This window comes from Anopheles arabiensis, chromosome 3, assembly GCF_016920715.1.
Source record: "Anopheles arabiensis isolate DONGOLA chromosome 3, AaraD3, whole genome shotgun sequence".
Classification (NCBI taxonomy): Eukaryota; Metazoa; Arthropoda; class Insecta; order Diptera; family Culicidae; genus Anopheles; species Anopheles arabiensis.
The window spans coordinates 21,035,535-21,061,951 of record NC_053518.1 but is presented as its reverse complement, the minus strand read 5'-3'; the positions used below and the strand labels follow the sequence as shown (position 1 = coordinate 21,061,951).

Here is a 26,417-nt window from a genome sequence, read left to right as displayed (position 1 = left end):
GTACACCGCTTGGGTAGTGTGAAATGTTGGAATACCATTTTTTGTGTGTAAAATTTTCAGATATTCAAAATATTTCCCAAAAAAGGGAAACCCTCCAATATTCATTACAGTGAATTGTTTGCCCGTGCCAAATTGCAGCCGTAAGTAGTGGCTGGAATGTTGCTTATTATCTCATAAATATCCTGCTTAAATGCACTCCATTGGGTGGGAATGTAAAAAAGAAACAAAACCCGATCACTGCCACTTTTAATTAGGCTTCATTGGAACACATTCTCGCGCGATATTTATTTACAATCGCAGCGCCCACACAATGTAACAAAAAATAGCACACAGCTTTCGGGCCGGACCCGGAATTCGGAGAATGTAAATCGATGGCTCGCAGCGAACGAAAATTGATGAGCCACGCGCCGATGGGTGGTAAAGTAAGGCTCGCAATATAATGATCCATCGGGAAAATGGGCCGGGTGGGGGGAAGGGATGGATGGTTTACTTACTACCGTCGCGTAGGTTTGCAATGGAACCAAAATGAAGGGCATGGAGAGAAATGCAAACTGTACCAACGATTCACCATTGTCTGTTTTTCTCCGTTCCGGGAAACGGAAAACTCGTTGAGTGAAATGAAACTCAAGGCTCATTTACGAGCGTCAATCAATATTAATGAAATGCCAATCAGACGGATATTTGTAAAATGTTTCTGATATTAATGAAAAGCATTGGACAATGTTCGAAATATTTTGTGGACACTTTATGTTATTAGGAATAAAAGTAAATAGGTAGATCTATTGGATTGACTGTTCATTAGTATTTCTGTATTCGATTGCTTCAAATTTGTCATTTTTATGAAATAAAATCTTATCTTCCCCCACCCCAATTTCTTCTATTTATTACTTTTATTTCCATAGTTATGGAAATAAAGTTTAAACAACATCACTTACTCACGAACTAAAAACTACATTTTGCCAACTGATAACGCTCCATCCACCCCACCCGTCTCGGTTTCTGTTCAGTCCTGTTTGATTCTTCGCCGCAAGCTCAGGTACACCGCACCCATCAGCAGCACGATCCACCCGGCCAGCGCTAGCAGATCGTACCCGTAGGCCAGATCCGGCATCGAGACAAACTGCAGAAAGCGTTTCAGCTGACGGAAGTAGCAAAACACCTCCGGGCAGTCGAGATCCGGCCGATCGAAGCCGTAGATCGCGTGCACGGCACCCTCGAACGCGTACCGCACGAACGACACGTAGAGCAGGGGCCGCACCAGCACGCTGGCGTCGCGCAGCGGCACGAAGAAGCCGGAAAACAGCGACGCCGGCACCATTATCAGGATGCTCACGAACACGGAGTTTTGCACGGAGAGCAGGCTGCCCAGCAGCAGCCCGAGCATCTGGGAAATCCAACCAAACATCAGGCAGACCAGCGCGAACGTACCGATCCGGAGCCACTCGAACGGTTGCGCGGTGAAGTAGTACACGATGAGGAAGAACACCGACGACGAAAGGATCTGTGTGTGTGTGTGTGTGTTTTTGTGTGGAAGAAGAAGATTGAGAGAGGGAAAAAGGAACCATAGAGACATCATAATTCGGGTTCTGTTTCGTTCGGTTGGTAAGTTCGTACCAGCGTGGGAAGTTCGACCACAATTTTGGCCAAGTAGTAAGCCCGCAGGGAGTACCAATTATTTTTGCTCTCCAGCACGAAGCAGGCCGACTCGCGGGGATCTGGTTGGCGAGGGGAACCGGAGAAACCGACCCACCGATAAAACGAAAAAACGGACGTAAGAATGGTATTAAGATTTTATGTCGGTGGCTCGTGTCGGCTGCGAGGAACCAGAACCAGACACTTACAGACCAGCACCGCCGAAACTATGCTGGTGAAGAAGATGGCGTACAGATTAATGATCAGCACGGCGGTGTTGGCCAGGATGCGGTCGGCATTGTTGCCGGTGTTGTAGAACGCGACGCTCGTGATGAGCGCGATGGCGATGTTGATGAGAATGCGCGCTTTAAACTGGTACTGGAAAGAAGATGGAAACGGGGGGCTGGGTTAAAAGAGTTTTGGGTTTAATTTCCTTGGGTTTTATTTGGATGGGTTTTGGTGGGGTCGTTATCATTTGACTATGTAAAAGTATAAAGTTTTGGAAACCAAACTATATTTTGATATTTTTTTTACATTAACATGATTGTTCCTAAAATTTAAGAAAATCTTCTCAAGAAATCAAACTTAAGGACATATTTTGGCTATGACCGAATTATTAATCCAAAGGATAACTTGTAAACGTAACAATCACATAACAAAAGTTACAAAAAAAGTGTACAAAACAAGAAAACTAAATCAGTAAAAGCAAATAGAACAAAACACAATTAAAAAATAACAAAGAACTATTTAAAAAAACGTTTTCATCTTATTATTCACCAACAAAATCATAACGAAAGCAGTATATTGAAAATGAAGAGAAGAAAACTAAAAACTGATTAGAAAATGAAGCAAATTCGATAGAAAGGATTTTTTTATTTGATGCAGATTATTTTTATTTTTGAATTGGATTTTGAATTGTTATACAGGGTTTCCCACAAATTATTGGTCAGTTCCTATGATTTTTTGGTGCGTTCCCACGATTTTTTGATCGTATCCCATAGATTTTTTGTTCGTTCCCATAATTTATTGGTATTTTCCGATTGGATATCAATTGGATATCCGATTGGACCAAAATATTCTGGGAAATGGCCAAATAATCGTGGGAACGCACAAAACAAAATTATGGGAACCCACCAAAAATTGATGGAAACCATCCAATAAATCGTGGAAACCCTGTAATACCTGTTTTACGGAGGATTTTACGAATTTTTCATATGAAATGTCAAGTGAATCTATATTTATGTTGTTTGTGCAGCCGATTTTTTCTGATTTTTCTGATTTGTACTCAATCTTCGGATTTATACTCAATTATTTTACATATTTCATTGAAAGCATTTCTAGGAGCATATTAAACATGTATGGTAAAATAGGAAAATTTCAAAAGTTCCTTGTTAAAATGTAAAATAACTGAACAAATATTTATCTTATCATTGTATCACTATAATTATCATAACAAAACCAAATTGTTCATTATTTAATAAATAAGAGGAAAACAAAAAAAGAAATAACTAGAAAAAAGAAACAACGACTTTCATTAATCGTTTAAACGCGAGTGTTATTGTTCTAATCCATTCCAATAATTCGAAAAAAGTATTAAAAATTAACCTAAATAATTTGACATCTAACAACAAACGGCATTTTAAAAATTGTTACAAACATATTGTTGTTTGTTTGAATAGTGTTACAAACACAGGCAAATCATCTACGATAAAAAGGGCTTTGAGACCAGTTTTCTTCACTCACCGTTTCGCGCATCGTACAGCTGGTCGTTCGTCGCAGCAACACACGCAGCTGCTGCAGGGTTGAGAGCGCGTACCGCTGATACGATCCATCAACGCTCTTCTCCACCATCAGCCGTGGTGGATTGTAGTCGAAAATATCCTTCTCCTCCTCCATCATCAATCGCTTCAATCGGTCATCCTCCTGATCCAAGCTGGCCACTTCCAGCGCTGCCGAAAGGGATGAAAAAAAGGATGAGTATGTGAGCATTTGCAGCACTTGCTAATTAAACCTCTGCGTTCTTACCGTAATCGGCCGGATTGTGGGAAACGGGACAATCGAGCCCGAAGCGAGCGAACTGCGACACCATTTCGCCCGTCGGTCCACTGTAGATCCGCCGGCCCTTGGCCAGCACGTACAGATCATCGATCAGCAGCAGCTGCTGGGAGTTGGGTTGATGGATGACGCAGGCGATAACGCGACCGCGGGCGGCAAGCTGCTTCACATGTGCCAGCACCTGATAGGCGGCGACCGTGTCCAGCCCACTCGTCGGCTCGTCCAGCAGCATCACTTTCGGGTCGGACAGTAGCTCCAAGCCGATCGATAGACGCTTGGCCTGACCACCCGATACGCTACCGGCTAACGTATCGGCACACCCTGTCAGCCCCAGCACGTGCAGAAGCTCCCGAACGCGTGCCCGTTTTTGGTTCTGGTCGATGGTGGGCGAGAGTTTAAACTCGGCCGCATACCGTAGGCTTTCCTCGACGGTAAGGGCCGGCCACAGGCACACTTCCTGTTGGGTGTAGGAGATGATCTTACGGCTTCTGCGCTCGGAGAGCCGTTGTCCGTCGACCATTAGCTGTCCGGTGACGTTACTTTTTCTGGACAAGACACATACACAAACAAACGAAGGTTATGTCACGAAAGTGGACAGCTTTCGGGTATGAATAGTTACTTGAATCCACTCAGCACATTCAGCAGGGTCGATTTGCCAGCCCCCGATGGTCCCATAATTCCCACCAGCCGGCCCGAACGGAACGACCCGGAAAGGTTCTTCAGGATGGCGGAGTGTGTGCGATCTACGAACATAAAACGTGATTGATAATCCGCGGCCGACGGCTAAGCTGGCTCAACCGGAAACAGGCTGCACTTACCATGCTTATGTTTTACACAGTAGGAAACATTCTGAAACGATAGCTCAAACTCACGCGGGCTCACACTTTCCAACGATTCCAGCGGTATTGAATCGGGATTACCGATTGGCTCCATCATGTTTGCAGCCGCCCCTCTTCACACTACGCTCGAACGAACTTGGACGTTGTTTCACGGCGCCAGCCTCACAATGACTGGCAATGTTTAGTTTGTGAAAACAAAATTCGGCCAAAGCGGACCTGAAGGACCTAACGCACGCCAAACCTGATAAGCCGACGGTACGACGCAGCGACGATCGCGGTATGATTCTGTGTCAAGAGTGCACGATTCCCCATCAATGTGTTGTGTTTGTGTGAGCTTATGTTTTGGGGGAAGTTATTTTCGCATCATTCAAAAATAATGTTCCCATGCTGCTGCTGCCGCTGCTGCTTTGCAATCTTTCTTATCGACAGACAGTGATTGTAGGCATTAAATGGGGTTTTTTTCCTGTTCGTTACACAAACTTCGTTTTATTTACGATTGGTATTATCTGTCTGAAGCGGCATGACTGTGCCAGCTGGGGCTAATGGATGAGGTAATAAGTTGTTGGTTTTCTTTCGTTCGCTTCTGTTTCGCATGCAAAATCGTACGTTTTGCCATACATTTCGCCACATTACCGCATAGCTGTGAATGTTGGGTCGAAGGATTAAAAAGGTGCTTTCATAATGATAAAGAAAGGCGAACTATTTGTTGGAAAATATGGCAAATCGTAGCAGATAAGAATTTTTGGAGAGTGTTTCAGGAGAAGTTGTGATCTTTGAGCAGAAATATTAGGGGTTAGTAGTTAATGGATTTTTGAGTTGCGTGAGTTTTTACTCAGGAACTAGGTTTGACCAACATTACGTTGGTCGTAGCACCTCGTACCGGAGAGGAAGGAATAAAAGCGCTGTTAAATGCTGTACCTCAATTAGTGTGCCGACAATTCAAATCATCGTTCAGTCTTACACTAGTCTGAACATTGGATGATTCTATCGTTTACATTGCATTCCTTAGATTGGTAGGACTTTGGTCACTCCTTCCTAACGAACCTTGTTCGAATATTATTCGCTTTATATAACGAACCCTATCTTCCAATGACCCTCATCCTTTTATCCTCTCATACATGTTTCCTGGAGAGAAACGAATCCATGTTTTGGCAAGGGTGGCCCGGGTCTGTCTTAATCACTAATGATGACTTTAATTCGTGCAATTGTATATCAATAAATAACACAAAATAATGAGCTTGAGGCCCTGATTGGCTCAACGACCTGATTGGCTTACCGATAGCAGTTCAGTTAGTCCTGTTTTTCAAGCTGTAGCTAAACATTCAAATGTTGGGATTCGAAATGGATGACATATATAGCATCACATGATACTTCTCAATATCGTATAACTGATCAACAAAACCTCCAACATATGATGAACAATTGACGGATTCTTGGGAATTGAAGGGTGTGATTCTTGATTTCATTTAGACTGTCTAATGAAGGAATGTTATAGGCTTGAAGCTCCGGAGAGACCATATGCAGGAAAATTTCTAAGTCTGGAAGAACACCGTCTTCTTGTCTGTGGTAGGGAAAGAATTAACGATTGCTTGGTACAAATAGGTTTGATAAGCCTGGATCATACATGCATGAGTGCGTAGGATATTACGAGGATTATGCAACGGAAGGATCTTTGACCCGGCCATAAACATAACTGCTCCAATGTGTCTTCTACGACACCACACAGTGAATTTCTTCTTATGTATCTTCATATTTTTTAGCACAATAACCGTCGTCGGTCAAGACCTGCCTGCACCAACTAGCGGCCTTGGCTTTCAGTTACCCACATTGATTACCCGCAGCAGGATAGTCAGTTCTACGTACGGAGGCACGGTCCATTAGGGGCTTGAACCCAAGACGGACTGCTTATACATCGGTTTAGATTGAACAAGTCCCGTTTTCTGTGTGTTGTTTGCTGCATCTTTCTAGCCCAAATTGTATTGCTTTCACAACGACGAAGCAAATGAATGAATTCAAACGACTACCATCTGAGGTATTATATTCTTCGACCTTTTTTTATTCAATTTTCTAGCACCCAGCTTTAACACGCTTGCTCTATCAAATTTGCGATACATTAAGCTTAAAGGGGAAAAGCCAAGACTTTCACATCTTTTCGACAGTGAGCTAACGCTGCACATAAATTTGCTGCTTTTGGACGGATGCCACACGAGCAAACACAGCCCCACAGGAAGCACAAATGCATTTCAAATATTAATGCAAACCGGAATTAAACACAACAGTCGTTCGAAGTCATTGCACGTGTTGCAAAAGATGGAATCATGCTGGTATAAGAGAGACACTGGGATGAAAAAGAAAACAAACATTACGGTCGAAGCACACAAGTGTACCTCCCTGTCTTGTTGTTTACCGTATCGTACAAGAACCATTTCCTATAGTAGTGCAGCGGAGAGAACGTTGCGAGAGCGAATATTTCACGTGCTACCGGTACACCGGTACACTTGAAGATGATTCTTTCTACGTAGCCACTCATTGGACCATGCAAGAAATGGAAGAAATGATTCCACACGGAGAAAGGAACGTTGGCAAAGATGAAGTGGTACAACATAAGTGTACATTTTTGTTTAACACAAACACGGAAAACTCTTGCGAATTGTTGGGGGCAAAAGTATAGATACTTGATTTGGCACTTTGGTGTCGGTAGGAGCAATACTGGGGTACGGATGTGGTTATTTGAAGTGAGGTATGCATAAGTTGCTGTGTGTGACGAGAGAAGTGTGCAAATATATGGGTCTCTGGTATGGTCAGTTGCAGGACACACTGGAAAGTCGGTGAACTGTGAAGGTAAACCTGTACTGTAGCGCATTTCTTGAAACAGATTCCAAAAATAACCAAACAGTCAACATTTACATATTTCTCGAACAATAAAGAGACATATTTGATGCCAAAAGCTGTCCCAATGTTTGTTTGCTGTCTTACGTTGAATAGGTATAGCCTCGGGGGGCAAAAGCAGCTTACGTACCATGCTCAGGATTCATTGCGTCCTGTATACCGAGCTTTTCATCGATCATTTCACCAAATCCCGGTTCGGCATGTTGCACCAAGCAGCAGCAGCAACAGAAAGAGCTTTTTGCGGAGTTACGCTCCCATCATCCCACGGCTGTCCGAGCGTGATATCGTGCGTTGAGTTCAAACGGCATCGTCACACGCTGTGGGATTGGTTAATCCGGGATCCGAATAGCGTATGCAAGATGAATACCGTCGATAAAGAGATAATACTTTTACACATTTCCTATTCCAGCTTAGATCGCTTTCCGCTGCGGAATATCGCGCTGGCACGTTGGTGCTTTTTCGGACACTGCGCTCCACCTCCCATTCGCTTACACTCATTCTGCATTCTGCTGGGGACAAAATGAAAAAAACGCCACAAAAAAAGCCACCTGCAATGCAATGATATATTATCATCCCTCACCGAATGTGTCCTTTCGGCGAGATTATCCAGGATATGCCCGAGCGGTGGAGTGGAGCAATGGTGGCAACATTAGGGATTAGTAGTGTGATTTACGTAGTATGGGTTTTTGTGTGACCATGGTTGAAAGAAAGAAAGTGTTTGTTGTATTCTATTGTGGAAACGTTTAGTAGCACTTCGAATGGTTGTGTACGCTGTTTGGATCATAAAGTGTAGAGCATGAGTTTTTAGCCGAATCGTTGCTATTATGTTTTACTTTAAGATCCAACCATTTTGAAAAATAGTATCGAAGCTCGTCGATGAATGGAATTAGATCGTAAAACATACAAAGAAAAATAAAGCTACAGGTATTCAAACGATTTCAGTTCGTGATCTATTTGGTATTTTATTCACTCTGCTAAATCGGTCCGGTTACTGATAGTTGACGATAGTATGCGATGAGTCACGGACCTGGGTAGTGTTTGCTTTTCTGAATGATGTCGTAGTGCTCGTAATAGTAAAATCAATAAAAAATACGACCTTGGCTAGTATCTGTTCTCATCTAAATATTTGGAATTGAATCATGAAATAATTGTATTACGATAAATGCTCAATGCTATCTGAAATATCGAAGTAGTCTTGATGGAAATGTGAAGTATTTTGAAAAATCTATGGTGTCGATTGCGGCATTTTTTCGTCACTTATGGTCAATGTCCATTGCTAAACTTCATGACTTGACTAAAGGTATTACTAGATAGTTTTGGACATTTGTGAAGTATAATAATTATGAAACCCTTGGAAATTGAATAGATACCTACTAGATGCCTTATAAATCCAATGTTACTTATATCTGGAACTGATTTTGAACCAATATTAGTCCTAAAACCGTTCCGGTGGTGGAGCTTAAACAGAACTCATACTGGTCCGGAAGGTATGTAGGATTTATATTGGAATTGGACCTGATCTTGAACTCCTAGAAGTTCTGGAATATATTTTCACTCCATATAGATCCCGAACTCATACAATAAAACTCACACTTTGGAATGGTCCTAAATATATACCCATTCTGAAACTATTGAGTAATTGATATTGGTCGTAGAACTGCTCTTGAACTCTTAGATACATATGCTGGAACATATCCTGAATGTCTTGGAGCTCAACCGAAAGCTGCACCATTCATCAAGAACTAAATCTGAATCTTAAACATTGAACTTGTTAAAAAACGAAAAAAAAAAAATCTTTCAGAGATAAGGAACGAATCGCATACCTATACTGGTAAAGAAACCTATAACTACACGCAGTGTACCCAAATAGCCAGAATTGCTTAAGCAGCCAATTTTGTCATGCTAAAGATCGCTGCTTGAATTCGCCTTTTGCAGTAGATAAACAGCATCAAAGTTCCGGTTGAGTCTTTCAAACAGTGCTTAAGCAGCTTCCTTATGCCAGTATACCGGGAATTATTTTTCTTTGTATTTTATATTCAAGCAAGCGTCATCGGTGAAATAAACAACAGGATTTGTTTTGTTTGTGTCCATCTGTATATTTTTAAATCCTTAACATTCATGAATTATTCAATATTTTACACAATTTGCTGTACAATCGCAATCACTTCACTCAATTTTCCTCCTTCAAATAACTTAACTAGCTTGGGCAGTAGCAACGAGACGATTGACGGCACCAGTCTTTGACACTTTGACAAGACCCACCTCGTAACGATGTCACGCATTAAAAAGCTGTAAAGTTCCGCCAAGTTCGGTGCGCTTTCTTAACAAGCCTTCAAGTTCCAATATGAACCATACACATCAGGCTAATCAGCTACAAGGTTCCTGAGAGTACCATGTGCCTGTTAAAAAGCTCCATAGTTCCGCAAAGTACCGTCTATCTCATAATCAGCCACCAAGTACGACATCGGAACGATTTTTCGTTAAACAGCCCCCAATCAGCTATAAAGTACGAGCTGGCTGTTTGGGTACCTACAAGGAACCAAAAAACCTACACGGATATAGAAACTGCTTCCGTTGGTGGTGAACGTAGAAGTTGTTGCTGGCAGTAGTTGTTGCAAAAAATAGCGCAAAAATGTATGCAGTCGAAATAAACAATTATAATACGTGTTACTCCTTACACGTTTTTGTAGAGTGAATTATTTTTTTTTATATTATATTTTTGTCCTACAATATTTGCACCTGGTGTGCGAATCGTTTTTGATCCGTATTTTTGAATTCAATCCGATCCGCACGTCGGAACCATCGTTCCCAAATGTTGACACGACCACCACTACACTTTCCATAGTCGTGTGCGAAAGAGTGAGAAAGCACGATGGCTCCGCTCTTGCAGCCGCACTGTACAAGTTAAGGTAAAACTTCAGTTCAATTCCGGCAGTCGTTGCGGGAGGATGTATCGCGTTCGGTCTGGTAAAATCTAAAGAAAATTGTATTTCCCGATAAATTCCGAAATGTAAAATAGTTACTTTACAAAGCAAATAATATTAAAGCCCTTGAAGCTGTCGAAACAAAGGAAACAGCATGTAGAAATAGAACGAAACGACACTGACGGTACCGCGTTTGTGCTGCCACGATTCACTCTGTTTGTGAAAATGTTGTTTTGATTGTGAATCCCCCCCCGTTGTTTTGTGTTTGGTTAAAATGTATACTTTCTTTAGTTAGCACTTTTTCCGTGTTGTTGTTTCTGGACGGATTATGATTTTAATCAGTGAAAAGTAATCCCTCACAAACAACAAGTGTGTGTGTGTGTGCGCGCGGTCGATGTGCGAGGTCAGCAAGATTTTCGTCGTACGGTGTTGTTGTGTATGTGTGTTCCGTCCGTGAGCGGCAACACATGTTAATGTTTTTATGAAATTGTACATTTTATGTGCAGTTTTATGCTCGCCGTTAAGTGCAGCAAAGTGCTCTGCCTGTGTGGAAGTTATTGTTCTGTAAAGTTGATCGTAGCAAACGTGTTGCGAAAGTGAATGATTGTGTAGGAAGGCACGTCGTTCGCCGTCTGTTGGAAAAAGTGAGTAGCAAAAAGCTACAGTAAGTGCAGTGTGTCTGTGTGTGTCAAAATGAATGATTCAGGCGGTAGAACCTCGAGGTATCTCCTCACCGGGATGCGTCGTGAGGTGGTGGGAAGCTTATGCTGCTTCCTTCTCATCATAAATCAGGCAGCAACACAGCTAATAATCAACGTACAAAATCAGGTTAGTTGGTGCTTTTCCCTTCGCATTAGCAAATGAAATCCTTCAACCGAAAGCATGCCGATGCTCGTTCAATTGTTCGATGACGCAAAAACAAAACAAAAGTTGTAGAATTTTGACATTTCTCGCCGACGACATCATCTGTGCGGGCTGTGTGCGCGTGTGTTGGTGAACCCCCCTTGGCAGACACAACATTGTACGCTGTCACGCACACATGCGCGTGTACGACACAGTGTGACAGGTGTTTGCGGGTGTGTTGGTGCATTATTTACCTCTTTGTTGCTGCGCCCGTTTCCACCCTGCTGCTGCTGCTGCTTTCTTTCAACCCCGTTCAGGGTTTTTGGGGTGGAAAATGGTTGGCCCCCTTTCAGTGGGGTTACTGTTTTTCCACGAGCTGCTTACCGCTTCCTGTGTCAATGGCCCCGCTTTTGCTGGGATGTTTTCTTTACAGCTTGCTAGAATGGGAGGGGGTGGACGTCGTGTGGATGCTGCTGTTCCTGGAACTGATTATTTTCGTATCTTATTTGGACAAACCACTCCGTCATACCATCTTTGCTGGGGGAAGCTTGTGTCACGAAACGAAGAAGAGTGAAATTGTTAATTGAACCAAAATATCTTGAAGCTTTATTTGGGGCTGTTTATGTGGGTGTGGGTGAGGGTGTGGGTATGTGTGTGTGTATCTTTCGGCGTAACACCGGCAGCGCAAATTGTGTTTGCGCTTAGTCAAATATTTGTCCAATTGTGTGGTCCATCTCACACGTGCGGTGGCATTCCTTCCTTCTGTTCCGTTTGTGTCCCAATGTTTCTGGTTTCCACGCACGGTTTGTTTGAGTATTTCATTATTTTAGTTTGGTTTGGTTTTTTTCCTGCTTCTATCGATCCCAGAAATGCTACCATCCACGCGAAGGGCGGCGCACACATTCCCATTCCTGGAGCAATCCGTTGCCTTGATCATCATGGTCGGTCATATTCCGGCTTATCGATTATGCATTCGTGGCTGTTGTTGTTGCTGTTGAAGGAAACATTCCACGTACGCGGGATGGCACGTTTCGAAACCGGCGATAAAGAATTAATGGTTTCGTGTGGGAGAGGATGGCTGGTTCCCCGATGGGGCCCGGTCCTTTTATAGGGGTAGTGGAGGGTGACTGTTTGCCGTAACCGCTCAAGAAAGGGAATTATTTTGACCATTTTGGTGAGGTTCAGGTAAAGCATTTTTGTTTGAGTTTGTGCCTTTGTGGTTTTGGGACGCTTTTTGTAACATTCAAAAAAAAAAAAAACCCTCAAATACCTTTTCCAGGGTCGGCTTAGACAGTTTGCATCGCAATCAGGTCGGCTTTGGGAGATTTAGAAGCAAACGCTTTGCAAATATCAATCCAATAATTTATGGATCATCGGGGATGTAGATATTGACAGTGTGTGATGTAAAAGCTTAATAGTGAGTTTAAAATACTTATATTGTTCAATATTTTTGTGCTGAATTTTGAAGCAACTAAACGAGCAATTGTTTTTTTTTACAGGGTTTCCCACGATTTATTGGTCAGTTCCCATGATTTTTTGGTGCGTTCCCACGATTTTTTGGTCGTATCCCATAGATTTTTGGTTCGTTCCCATAATTTATTGGTATTTTCCGATTGGATATCAATACAATTGCACCAAAAAATTCTGGGAAACGACCAAAAAACCGTGGGAACGCACCAAACAAACATGGGAACCCACCAAAAATTGATGGGAACCAACCAATAAATCGTGGGAAACCCTGTAATATTGTCAGTAATGTGCATTTTTGGTCGATAGAGCGTTTATTGAATTAACTTATTTAATATAAAAACAAACATGAAAATCATATGTAGTTTATTTGTATTTGTTTTATTAGTTTCGCATTTGAATAAGGAATTTTGTACGAAGCATTTTGAGTTTTTATAAATGAGCTTTTGGCTGGAATATGTTTTATACCTAGTATGGAAAGTATTTATTTGAATATCTTTTCTTGTTCTTCATCTTTTTCTAACGGACTGACATTTACATTGTTTAAATAATGTTTCATAAGACTTGGAGTAGGTTAAGTTGAGCTATAAATAATTTTTGGGTTTTTTTCCTAACTGCATTAGGCTGTCCGTCTTTTTTTTGGATTTTTAGAAGAATATGACATTAAGGCTTATTCTATTCTTTTATTCGAGTCGAGTCGAGAAATTTGACTTGATTGCTCTTTGAAATATGCTTGTTGTTTTAGAAGTCTGATTTGAAAAAAAAAAAATCAATCGAAACTAGTAGCCGATAGACGACAAATATCCAGACGAACTTTCCGAGATGGCTTTAAAATACGCTTTTAAAATTAGAATGTTAGCTAAAAAATATGAAATTTCCTTATAGATAATCAAATTGAATGATTTATTCTAATCTAATTTCATTGATTTATCGGTTGTTTCCATGTTGGTCCAACAAATTTGGTTTTACTGGCGTTTAAACGATTTTATTTAATTAATTTAGTACATATCCGTAATTAATTTTTCATAGCAAGTAAACTGAAATATTTTACTACATAACTGCAAAAACATTGATTTCGATCCATTTTGGACCAGGGTTTTAATGTCGAGAACGACAGGCTTGAATCGACTCTGGAATCGAAAGAACGCGTAGCCGTTTTCGTGGATAAAACTCTCCTATTGGACACATTTCTATGGCAACTTCCAAACCACAATTAGAAGTAGTATAGTTTAGTTGCAAAGTAGATCTGATTTCCTTAACATCGTTCTACTCGACGTTGAGACATCTCGATTACAAAAATAGAATAAGCCTGATTATTTGGACATATTTTTGTATTTCTGTAGGAATTTTTAATAGTTTTCAATTATTTGTGCACATTTTTATGAAAAACAAATTACTTTATGATATTGTAGAATTAAGAGGCTTGCACGTTCAATCATGACAGCTCCTTTCAATGAAAGTTAAAAATGAATTCTTTTATGTACATATAATACATGTTAGTACGTCTGATACTTCACTCTTCTGGTTGAAGCACATGTTGTGTACCGATTTACACGTGCCTATAGTATAAAGAACACTCACAGGGAATAATACTTTCCCATTAGCCTGTGCTGATATCCGGCGGATGTTTAAAACATCCCGGCAAAACGGCGCAAACGATCAAACACGGCGCAAACACAATAATCGCACGCCATCGCACCGGCCGGGCCACTACAGCACCACAATCACCGCGCGCCGCATTATATCCTGTGCCCTTTCATTCTGTTAGAAAGGATTTATGGGCCTTCGTTTCTTCTTCCTCCCCCCTCCCTGCTTCCTCCACCGTTTTCCATGCTGCAGCAAACACCGGAAGCAATTGGATCGATTTAGAGTGCCGGCTGTGTGTCCATAATAAAAGCATCACCAGTGCCGGTGGCAGTGAAAAGTGCTTACGTTGGTGGGCCTCTCGTATTTGGCCCGTTGCATTTTGGGCCCTCTCTCTCGTACTCTTGCAAGCTCTCGGTCGGCCGAAGTGGCCGTTCGTAAAGTAGCATAATTAAATATCGATACCATTAATCTGCATAATAACATCGGGCCAGGCAGTTGCGGGGAACACGTTGGTGCTGCCGTCCGTGGCACGTTGACTTAATGTGTGGCGTAATTTATGGGTATGGTGCAGACTTTTTGACAAGAAGATCCACCATACCACTGGCGGATGATGGACCGCTGACCTCCCCGCTCTGGCACGAATGCATTTCCATTCATCAGACTGTGGCTTTGCAGCGCGCGGGTATGCAAAACTCGCGAACATGTGGATGAGGAGATGCGTTTGCACCCGACTGTTTGGCACACGTGTTTGTGCTTTCGTTTCGCGTGGGTCGAGTGCTTCGTGGTGTAGTAGATTTGTACTAACAAACATTTTCTACCAGCACGTCTCCTGCACGAGCCTGTTGTGAAGGGTGTTTCGTGTTCCGGGTGAGAGCCATTTCGTGTGTGATGTGTTATGCTGCGTAAAAAATAAATTAGTTTCTGTCCATCGCGCCTGCTGTGCGGCCAATTCATCAAACAGCAATCACTTTTATGAAAACAAGCACTTGGCCGTGAAAGAGAGATGGGGGGGGCGGGGGGCTTGTGGCCTCCGGCAAATATCGACAGCTTTTGCGAACATGTAGTTTTTTTTTGGGGAGTAGCATCGGTTACTCAATTCAATCAACGATCACTATGTGCGCGTGCGATGTTCGGTGAAGCAGCAGTGTAAACAATCTTTTTATAATACACACCCGCACATTACGCACATCACTTCTCGGGTGAGTCGTGTGTGTTCTGGAGTGAGGCGAAATGGTTGTAAGGTATAATTTAATTTTGGCTCCGTTCGGGTTTGACGTGTAGTGGGCATTTCCGCCAGCGGTACAAATGTGTTGTTGCATTGATTGAATCAACGATTAAATTACATTAAAAGTATTGATTCGATGGGTACAGTGAGATGCGCATACATCAATTTGAATTTCAATCTTTTGGGCATCGATTTTGGATTTCGATTGTTTGGCAGCATGGGAGTTGTAGTTGAACCAGTTTTACTAAATTTGTTAACAATCAAATTAGTGTTGTGCTGACTACGTAGGAAAGGCATCCGATTGGTGAACTAACGAAAGACTTACTAGTCGGATGCCAAACCACACTGGCATATTCGAGCGTGAAACGCATTAAACTCCAGTAGAGTATCTTTAGGCATACATTTTGTCTCAGCTCTTCATTGCCTTTCCAACTTGCAACTCAGTGTGCGAGTTAAAAGTGATCTTGCTATCCTAAAGTTATCCCAAGGTCCCCCCACAATAGATGAAACACGATTAAGTTCCCTTTTTCGAAACATTTTTCAAGAGTAATCGAAATCGATGGCGGAAGAAGGAAAAAACAATAAACCACTGAGCTATTCGTTAGCTTCAGCAATAGTTGTTTTAAAAGAAAACAATCAGAGATATGGTTGTCTAACAGGAAGAATCAAACTAACATCATTAATATTGAATGGGAAACTAAGTAGATTAAGCACAGCACCTTGAGAAACTCCTGAAGAACCTAAGAATATATCTGACGCAAACTTATTATTTTTTACTCTGTAGGCACGATTGCGAAGATAAGACCCAAGCCACTTGACAAACGCAGTAGAGAACCTTAATTTAAAAAGAGTAGTAAGACTTTATCAATAACCATTTTATTTAGATTATCCTTGTTAATGATGAACAAGGAAATTAACATAAAAAACTTCTTATTTATTGATTTGCATATTGAACTCTCTGTGTGATGATTGTAGCATAAGATGAGTAAATAATTATAAAAAGGAAAACCTATTTCTCACAACTAGTTTTTAATATCTTCTACGGAAAGTTTACTTAAACACTGTGTTAGAAACTAACAAAGAAACCGAATTGTTTAGGCTTAGGCGTGGTGCCAAAAAATTAGTTTTTATTTTAGGCGTTTTGTGGCTTGTTCTCTCGGTGATTTCGTTTTACTGAAAGGGGCAGAAACTGCCGTTCGTTCCCTATTTAACTATTTTGTCCTATCCGCGATGCGCTTGGCTGTCAGTTCGGCGGAATCCTACAACGGTTACATCACACTGTTAGGAATTAGTTGTTTGATTGTTTAGATATCAATTAGTATTTTTTTTTACTATTACTATTTACTATTTTTGCCTTTTTTATTTTCTTTAACTTTACTTTAAGAAAGAGCTCAATTTTCAAGTTTTGTCTAATTTCTATAGTATGTGTATAATGATTGTATTTTTATTTTGTTTTATCTTTAAGTTATAAATTGTTGTTTTTTTTCTGTATCGCATGACATATTCTTTTCCTTTTACGTAAAGGATGAAGAAAATAATTTGTACAAAAACTACACTCTGTTCAAAAGTACAAATTTCTGTAAAAAAAAATGGAAGTTAACGGCAATCTATTGGAAAGAAGTTCTCCATCAGCACGAAGAATTCCTACATTTATTTTTGTACATGAAGCATTACCACGACTGCCCATTAGTGTAGCTGTGTAGCTTTTACGATATAAATACCGCCCGCATACGCATACGCCTCGTGCCCTAGATACGTGCCTAGCTTTATCCCCATAACACATTAATCTGTCCCCGGTGTCGTCGAGCTTGTCAAGGTCTAAAGCAAATTTGGCCGCTCTTCCCCTGCCCAAGGCAGCAAAGCCCAATCGCTTCAGCACACTAATGTTGATGTACGTGAAAGTCTCTCGTGAGTAATCGTTCTCGGTCATCGCCATCTACTGCCGTCATGGGCTCGTCGAGGCTTACTAGAATGCGTCCTTTTCCTTCCTTACACTGTCGGTTCGTCGCAGCGAGCCCCGAGTTGGTCGAACACTTTTCTGGCCAAAAATCAGGTGTGTAACTTTATCACAACCCACATGTACCCATCCCTCCATCGGCATAGTTTGGTTGTTTGTTCGAAACAGTTACGAAAACACGCGTTTTCGTTCTTGTCTACGGCAGCCTATTGCGAGTGCGAAAATGCGTAAATGCTAAATAATGTTTGCTAAACCGAGGTGCACGGTTCCTGTCCGCTCTGTCCTTCGATCCGGGGCTGGGCTGGACTGATTGCACCGGGGCCACAAAATTATGGTGCTTCCTGCAGATTAGTGTGCCTGTGCAGGGGGGGAGGTGCGGGATGGATTGCCGTTAAGATAGCGGGTGACAGCAAGGTGGTGGATTTGTACCCCCCGCTTTGACCCCGAACGGTAAGAGGCAACATAGTGATTTGTTGCGTGGTTGAGACATTCGCCACCGTCCTTACTGTGCGCTGGTTTGTGTTTGCTCGCATGGAAGCCTTTGTACGTGTCCGGATAAGTCAACCAGATCGTCCGATCTGGTCGCCGGTCGTTCTCGGCAACAGCAACAGCAAATAGCGACGAAAGTTCGCCGATGTGCGGACGGTTCGATAGAGTGACGGGGGGACGGTCGATGCCTTTCACGACAGGAGGGTATTTTGACCCGTGCGTACGAACGTGACGATGCGTGATTGCTTGTCTGCTTGTATTTTTGGAGCAGCGAGGGAGCGCTTTTCATTGCTTTTTTCTGTGCCTTTCACCTTTCACCGAAAACCGATACACGGTAACGGGCGGCTTGTGGTGAACAAATGAACGTGCCCGCTACCAGTTCGATCGCAAACGCATGGTGCGGATGGTTCTGTGCGTAAGGTGAACACAAGTCCCCAACCCTTGGTAAAGGAGCACCAAACACCGTCGTGTCACTATGGGCTATTCTGTGGATGAGAAAAGGTGCCCTAAATGGTGGTTGTTAAAGGAACGTTCTGTAACCGATAAACGAAACCATTTACTGTGTGTTTATGGCTTAATTCTGCCACACTTCCGTGGGAGTAGTGAGTAAAGGAATTAATTTGAATTATATCCTAAAGAATATGTAGTGTTGGTAGCCCTGTAAGAACCTAATCATTTACAAATATCTCTTCTTTTAAGTTTATCCAAAAAACTAATCGCTTACAGGCTTGTTAAACACACATCCAAATTCCACTGTGCAAGGAAGGCGCTCTGCAAGCCAATTCATTTTTCGCCCGCATAACCCCCGTGTGCAAATTTATATTGAGAATGCGGTCACGAAATTTAATCAGGACATACACACACACACAGCCGCATACACCCATTTCCTTGGCACACCGGGACATCTCACATTCGGGAAGCCTTTTCGATCCCCTTCCTCCCACTCCACCGCCTGCTCGGTTGCTATTCTTCGCCACCACGTCACGCATAGACGCGTAATACAAATCCTGTTGAGTCGGTTGATGCTTGATCAACGCATTTTGTTCGCCTTTCGCCTATTGGTGGGAGAATGGGGTGGAGCGATTGGGGGACAAGATTGACGGCTGGTCGGCTGGTCGTGACGGCATGATGGGGCTCGGGTTGTTTCAGATTCTTTCACAGCACACCAGGAGTGCGTTCTTCGGGTAATCGATGTTTGCCTCCGGTGCGTGCAGGCCTGTGCTGAGAAGGACGTGTACGGTAGACGGAGCTACTATCGGTACTATCGGGTTGGGCGCAGATGGGAAAAGGATGGGAATTAGGGGGTTTTGGCATTTTTACCGAAAAACGTTTACTGGTGTGGTGTGTTGCTTGGGCCTGGGTCTGGGATAGTATCAGCCATGAGGGCTGTGTAAAATGTAAGTGCTTTGTTTATGTTTTACTTTCCGTTGATTAGATGGACGATATTAAAGCTTGATAGAACGGTGGGGGAGCTAGAGTGGGAGTAATAGTTTTTGTTTCCTTTTTCTTTATTTACACTATTCATTCCATTATTCTGACCGAAGCAACATCAACCTACAAAGTTTGGTTAGAGTTATTGAGTGATTTGTAATTTGCTCTTATAGAAGGCGGGAATTTGTTGTACATGCATCTTCATGTTTCAAATCATCAAATCATGTCTCATATCAAATTCCCAGTTCTAGTCCATTTTCAAGCAATACCGAGCGTAGGTGCTCTTGCAAACAATCGTCAATATTTCATGAAAGGAAACAGTAAGTCCTTTCGATCGATGTTTTCCCTATTGCTTCATGAAGTTTCATGGAAAACAACGCTATTTCAGAGATATTTATTTCTCATTGTGTATAATGTCCATGGATATTTTAGTGATCAAGTTATCAATCAAGGTTTTGTCAAACTTAAATAAAATTAGGTAATTTTGCCCGGTTACACAGCATGTAAAGGCCTGGGGATATTGTCCGTACTCGCTAGTGTAATTTCTATTTTCACTAGCGCATCTGGCGGTGGCTGGTGAAAGTTTTTTTAGGACATCGAGGGAATGTGCAGGATCTCAAATTTAAGTAGTTTTTTCACCGTTTTGTTTATGCGAAAAGGGCCAAAATACATGCACAACATATTTATGTATCAATTACAACTCTGTTACAACCTGGTTTAAGTAAAAATTTGAGTAAACATGGAAAATAACACATTTTTTTAAGCGGCTCCAAATTGTTTGGTCAATGAAGGCATCGAATATGTGCGATTCAGTAGAACAGTAGTATAGTATCTATTATGTCTATTGGAAATATTTCTATCTTGCAAACATATTTACCTTTTCTTCTTCTTCTTCTTCTTCTTCTTCTTCTTCTTCTTCATTTGGCTTAACAACAGTTTTCGGTCAAGGCCTGCCTGTACGTATCACTTGTGGGGTTGGCTTTCAGTGACCTTTTTTTTACCTTTTTAATGAGGTTAAACAAAATCGGATCATGTCCGGATAATTCCGGTCAAGTCTGGACCAGTCCGGATGAGTCCGAATGAGTCCGAATAAATTCGGGCTCTATTACGTACCTACCAAACCCCAGGGCGATCTGGCACCAGAAAAATTGGTATTTACCGATCACTAGAATAGAGCAAAACTCGTAATTTGTTGCTGGTCCAACCAAGAAGTAACCTGTTCAGTCCATACCAAGTGATTTGTTCAGTCTAATTTGCTATTAAAACGTCGGTCCAAGTCTTCAACAAAAGATCACTGATTGCCAGGCTTGGTTATGTATCTATTTAGTATGTTGGAACCAATAGTTTTTTCATGAGACAACCCGTTTTCCTAAATTCAATTTCTATCGAAAACTCTACTCATGCTCATTTGCCCTTTTCTTGTACATTTTATTGGCCAGATTGTTATCTCTTCTGTGCTTCGTAATTCCGGTAACACTTGTTGGTTTATCCCCAATTCTTGTTGATATGACCCGGGGACAGAGTTGTGACAGGATCTATACTAATATACGCGGTTTAAAGAGTCCTGCTAGTAACGCACCGTTGGTCGATGCTAGAATTTACAGTAAAGAATATACTCCTTTATTAATATTATACCTGTACAGCTTCAAGACAGGTGCATTGATATAAAAATTATGTACAATTTACTCAGACGATGATAAAATTTCTTGGTTTCTGATAGCAAAAATCGGAATAAGTTTCCTCCAGGCTCATAAATTTTAATACAAAACTAATGCGTTTGTAATGTTAAGATAAGAGTAAAAAAAAATTAAATGCCGTGAATTGATTGTAAATTTTTTTAATATGCTGAAGATGTTACCTAAATATTGGATTTAATGTTTTCCCAATTTTCTTATCAATATCGCTTTGAACTGTTTTTAACGTTATCAAATGTCCTTCGATAAAGTGGATCGATTACAATATAATCTAAAGTTATTGTAAGAGTTCAAACGAATACCCTAACCTTTAACCACACACATACACAACACAAGCTCAATTTGATTTATCACTCAAGTCAATGTTGTGCGTTCAAGGTGTCATTCAGCATTGACTTTCTGCCTTCCTGTGGTGATTTATTCCCCAACAGTTATCAATCCTGCCAACCTCTGGAAAGGCAGTGTGTATGTGTGTATCGTTCAATGTACCGATCAATGTGTTCCAGTATTTTTTTTTGCTTCCATATTTGTTATTGTCATTCACGTTTGTTTACCCCATCTTTCCTAACTCCTCTTTCCCCCGAGCACGCCAAACGCGAGGAAGAGTTGCTGATGGACGACGCAACGAAACGAATATTTTATGCAATTCAATCGGTTATATCGGAAAACAAATCATACCGCGCGCACACACACTGTTCCAAATCCGTACATTCAGCTTCATTCTTTCGCGCGGTAACGGGGTAAAAGAAAACAACAAAAAAACAGACCACGGGAAAAAAGTCAATCGCATCAATCAGGTGCGCGCGAGCAGGCTGGAGCAGGCAAGTGAAACTTTAGACCGAGGGCCGGCAAGACGATGATGGAGTGTAGAGTAAATTCAAACAAATCGACGAGCGCAAAACACAGTTGGCTGTGGATGATGAACAGCCGGTGGACAGCAGTGGCAGCAACAGTAACGTAAAAGAGGAAGAAGAAAAAACGCAGCCCTGCACCATTTGTGGGTATCATATTTTCACGCTTTTTTCGCCTTTCTTCCTGACATTTCATGCAGGGGGTTTAGAAAATTCATATCGCTCGCCTTCGTGCCACCATGGCTGAGCATTCCGGGAGAGGGGGTGGGGGGGAGTGGGGAATATATTGTACCCCTCCTTGCGCTCCTTTGCTCCATACTTGCCTGTGTCCTTGCTCAACTTAACACGTCAGCTTGTCAACGAGATATCACGAATTTCCATCTCCGGGCTCCTTTGCACACGATAGCGCCGCATCGCATCATGCATGTGTGTGTGTTGGCAGCGTTTAATGTTGTTGTTTTTCTTTGCTTTTTTTCGTCACACACACACTCTCTCTCCTCCCTCTTCGCTTAAGGCGCACTACGACGCCATCTCGGGCAAGCTCGCACGTTCGTCTGGGCTTGCGGAAAGTGCGTACGCTTGTGGGGCGCAACGGTGCGTTCTGTTGTTGAGCCCGAAGCTTACAAGGAGCCGCCATGTGTGCGTGTTACGGTTCGTTGGCCCTCTTTCTTCTCCCCTCCCCCCAATGCCTCGTTGTCCATGTTTTGTGTGCCGCGCACAAGCACCGCCGAGCATGTTTTGCCGCCGTATGCGGATACAGTGTGACACGAAATTGTTATCGACCCGTTGACAGGGCTTCCATGTGGAGTTTCCCCCGTAATCCCTGTCTGCCCCCCCCCCATAATAAACGGTGTATCCTTGCGCTACAGCTGCTTCGTTTTGCTGAGAAATGCAAAATGGTATGGTGTGAGTTACGGGCACGGCAACGGGAGGAGGGAGACGTTTGTAGCAAATTTTTAATTTATTATGGCAAATAAACTGCAGTAAACGATTAGCGTTTTATGTGTCGTGCCGGCGGTAAATGCTTTCCTTCACATTTTATATCAATTTATGGGATTTTGCTAAAGTTAGTGGTGTTTTATTAATTTTACTTCAGTAATTTAACGCACCTTCGGAATTGTAATTGTAATGTTGTGATAAATATTAATATTATTAAAATTTAAAAAAGTTTACATGCCAACTTAAGCATTGTTATTTTAATACAAAATAGGCCAATATTTCAATGACTAAAAACGGGGTTTAAAAACTAACAAAATTTTTGATTTGTCCTGTAGCTTTTCTTCCACTGCAACACTTAAGCATTTCCTCGATAAAGATGCAAGCATCCCTCCAAAAAAAAAAAAAAGGTCATAAAACGTCGTTGCAAGACTTTCCACAAATCCTTCGACCAGCAGTGTGTCTGTGTGTTTGGTGCCTTCGTGATGATTTAGTACATGCGAGCAGAAATTTATCGTTCACGCTCGTTCGTTCGGTCGCTGGCTTGTTTTTTTTCTTTCTTCTTCGCACTGGCACCGTTCCCGCCGACCGTTCTGTTGATTCTGCCAAAGCACGCTGCAGTGAGAGTTTTGTGCTCACTGCTCATTCATAATAATGGCGCGTGTGTTTGTGCCTTTTTTTTTGTCTGTATCAGATGCTGTATCTGGTGGAGCTTTGCGTTCTTCTTGGGCTTTTTTTTGCCAAACAACAAACTTCAATTCTGTAACTTTAGTTTCGGCTTCTTTCTTCCGTTTAATGGGCTTAGGAAAAAGAAGAAGGAACACTGTGCGTGTATATATGACGCTGACTGTGCAGCAAACAAAAATGGTGGAACAACCGAGCACCGTACCGCCGGTTACGCTGACGAAAGAGGATTCTCTTATCGCGCGCCAGTTGTCATCGTCGTCGTCGGCTTGCCATGGTGATGCTTTGCATGTTTACGATGGGCCATCACCACCACCACTGTCTGCTTCGTCCACTTCTGGTTACGGGAAATCCGGAAGTGTGAGAAGGGGCATGTACCAATCCAAGCCGGCAAGGGAACGCCGTCCGGAGGCCGTAGTGCGTAGCTTTTTGGTCTGTCGTTTTTTTTTATTTTACATTTAATAGTGATTATGGTGGCACTTTTCCTCCATTAGGGCGTGTCGCGTGGGTCGTGCCCCTGTCATCCGGAAGCTCGTTCGGTTTAGCTCGCCCCGATTAGAGCGGCATGAATTCATGGGGCCGTTGGAGAGAAATGCAATATAAAAAGGCAGCCCCCGAGTGAGCAGCGGCTGGGGTGTTGGAATTTTGGACTTTTCCCCCCGTTAAATGTGGCCCGCTTGACGTAGTGGGTCGAATAAAAACCGCCCGAAAAACGAGACCGGAGAGACGGCGGCCTCGTTGATGATGATCGTTTCGACAGGAACAAGTTAATGCGCGCGCGTGTGTGTGTGGGTTGTGTGCATGGTCGAATGCGTGGCGGCTTAACGGTTTTATCTGTGGCGAAATTTCCATAAACGAAAAATGGGATGGTGGAGCAGGTTTTTTTTCACGTGATTTTTCACTACCCGGGCGTGTGTGCATGTGTATCAATTTAGTAGCGGGTGGTATGAACCGTAGCGTTGATAGGATACAAATAGGACTAGAAATGTGGGGAGCAAAGGAAAAGGAAAAGAGATAATGTGGCGAAAATGGTGGTTTTATTTTGCTAAATTGCATCAAAACATGCTATTTCGAGGGACTTTATGTTCAGTTAGGTATGTTGTAGAACTATTTTTTTAAAATGTTTCACTTTGATAGCCGCATTCAATTGGGAATGTTGGTCAGTGTTTCAGTACCAAGAGCAGTGATACAAACGTAAATAAACGTTATTTGTGTTACAGTCGTGTAGTGATACGGTCGTCAGCTCGCACGACTTAACAACATGCCCGTTATGGGTTCAAGCCTTGACTGGACCGTGGACTAACGTAGTTCCTGCAATATAGTATAACAAGCTAAGTCCACTATTTGGTTCAGGCAGGCCTTGACCGACAACGATTGTTGTGCGAAAGAAGGAGAAAATGCTATTTATTCAGGGAAAGGTAGGTTAAGACGGACACCTCAAGGAAAATGTTCAAAATTTAGAATATTTGTATTGCTTTCATTCTCGTTCTTTTGCCAGTTTTTTTGATTAATAATCACGACAACTCATTCCTGGTCTAAAACTTCCGAAAATATAAAAAATACAAGTTGTACGGCTTAAGATTCGCAGTAGTCAAATTACATCCTACTAGATTAGCGCAAGATTCAAATTGTGTTTAGTTCGTGAATTTAACCAATTATGCATATGTTACGCCAAAAATGTTCTCAAAAATGTTTGTTTTACGGTCAAAAAAATAATTATAAGATCCAATCCAGCAATATATACATTTAATTTACAATTTACAGGATTTTCCAGGAATTCTCATAGCTGTGGGACACTTTATTGACTCTTTCTTTCGTGAAATGAACATAAAGTAAAGGAATTTGGATTCTAAAGCACACTAGTTCGACAAATCTAATAGGAATTTCCAAGAAGCCCTTCTAAAAAAGGGTACCATAGAGTCCAATTTCCAACATATGAAGTTCACTTCCCTTAAGAAAGAGTCAAGGAAGTGGCAAACACAACTATGAGAGCCCATGGCAAACCCTGTCACACAAAAAGTTGCACATAGATGTTACATTTAGTTCACATTTTATATAAATTCTTGTAACTAAGTAATGTGCCTGAAATTGGTTTCCTCTCTTCGTACTAAAATAAGATTACAAATTGGCGTACGCATTCATAGCCTTCTTCTCCTACGAAATCAACAGTGGCATGATTTATTATCAATTAATGTTGTGTTGCTCCATGTGTGCTGTGTGCTGTGTGATCACCAGCCGAAAATCTGTATGTGTTGATCGTGGACGCAGCTGACGTTTATTGCGTTTTATGTACCGTTGAGCTTTGTCATCAAAATCCCGGTCCCTTTCACTGACGGCCCTAATTCGACGCCATCGCCCAGTAGGCGACGCGGTTGGAGAGAGAGAGAGATTGTGGAATCATTTTACGATCTTGTGCCGAGCCCAAGCTTGAAAGCTTTTCCCGCCCAGAATTGTATTTGTGGGGTGTTTTTTTTCCTTCCTTTCTTTTTGTGTGTGTGTGTGATTTTTTCACTTATTTATCTCCCTTTGTTATTCACATTCCTCAACCACTTTTCGCCCCCTCTCTCGGCGGTAGACATTTCGAGTGTGCACAGGCTGCAAAGGAGGTAATGCTGTTTTATTCTTGAGGAAAAACGTTTCTTTTCTCTGAAGATTCTTTATTCTCCATCGTTTGCTCTGTATAATGTGCTTTTTTGTTGTTGTTCTGTGTTCGTTCTATAGCTTCGAAATTTACGACCATGTTCTGTACAAGAGCATGAATATAAATGCTGCTGCTGCTATCTGCGATTCTCATGCATGCTTCCAGCCCGTTCTTATAAGAATGCGTGTGTCTACATGTGGTACAAGAGTGTGTGGTATAGGCTCGAGCTGATGTTTATGTTTCCCACTGTGCCACTGTGTGCCACCTCCCTCT

The 26,417-nt window shown here is 42.0% G+C and overlaps 2 protein-coding genes across 4 annotated transcripts in view; one reads left to right on the top strand and one right to left on the bottom strand.

Annotated features, from left to right (window-relative positions):
- Positions 1-799: 799 nt before the first annotated feature.
- LOC120902416 (ATP-binding cassette sub-family G member 1-like) lies at positions 800-4,681 on the bottom strand. Its single transcript, XM_040311137.1, has 7 exons — positions 4,506-4,681; positions 4,307-4,430; positions 3,658-4,232; positions 3,376-3,581; positions 1,842-2,010; positions 1,615-1,715; positions 800-1,501 (listed from the first exon to the last, which is right to left on the bottom strand). The coding sequence occupies exons 1-7, from the start codon at positions 4,621-4,623 to the stop codon at positions 1,004-1,006; spliced, it is 1,791 nt and encodes a 596-aa protein (XP_040167071.1). The 5' UTR covers positions 4,624-4,681; the 3' UTR covers positions 800-1,003.
- A 5,666-nt stretch (positions 4,682-10,347) lies between these two features.
- The window catches only part of LOC120900606 (out at first protein), a 71,449-nt gene continuing 55,379 nt past the window's right edge, over positions 10,348-26,417 (top strand). Inside the window, exons 1-2 of one of the 3 annotated variants that reach the window (XM_040307856.1) lie at positions 10,359-10,382; positions 10,631-11,167. In XM_040307856.1, coding sequence (XP_040163790.1) covers positions 11,033-11,167 — 135 coding nt within the window. In that variant the 5' untranslated portion in view covers positions 10,359-10,382; positions 10,631-11,032. Of the gene's footprint in view, positions 11,168-26,417 lie in introns of all 3 variants that reach the window. The other 2 variants (XM_040307855.1, XM_040307854.1) reach the window with 2 other exon arrangements.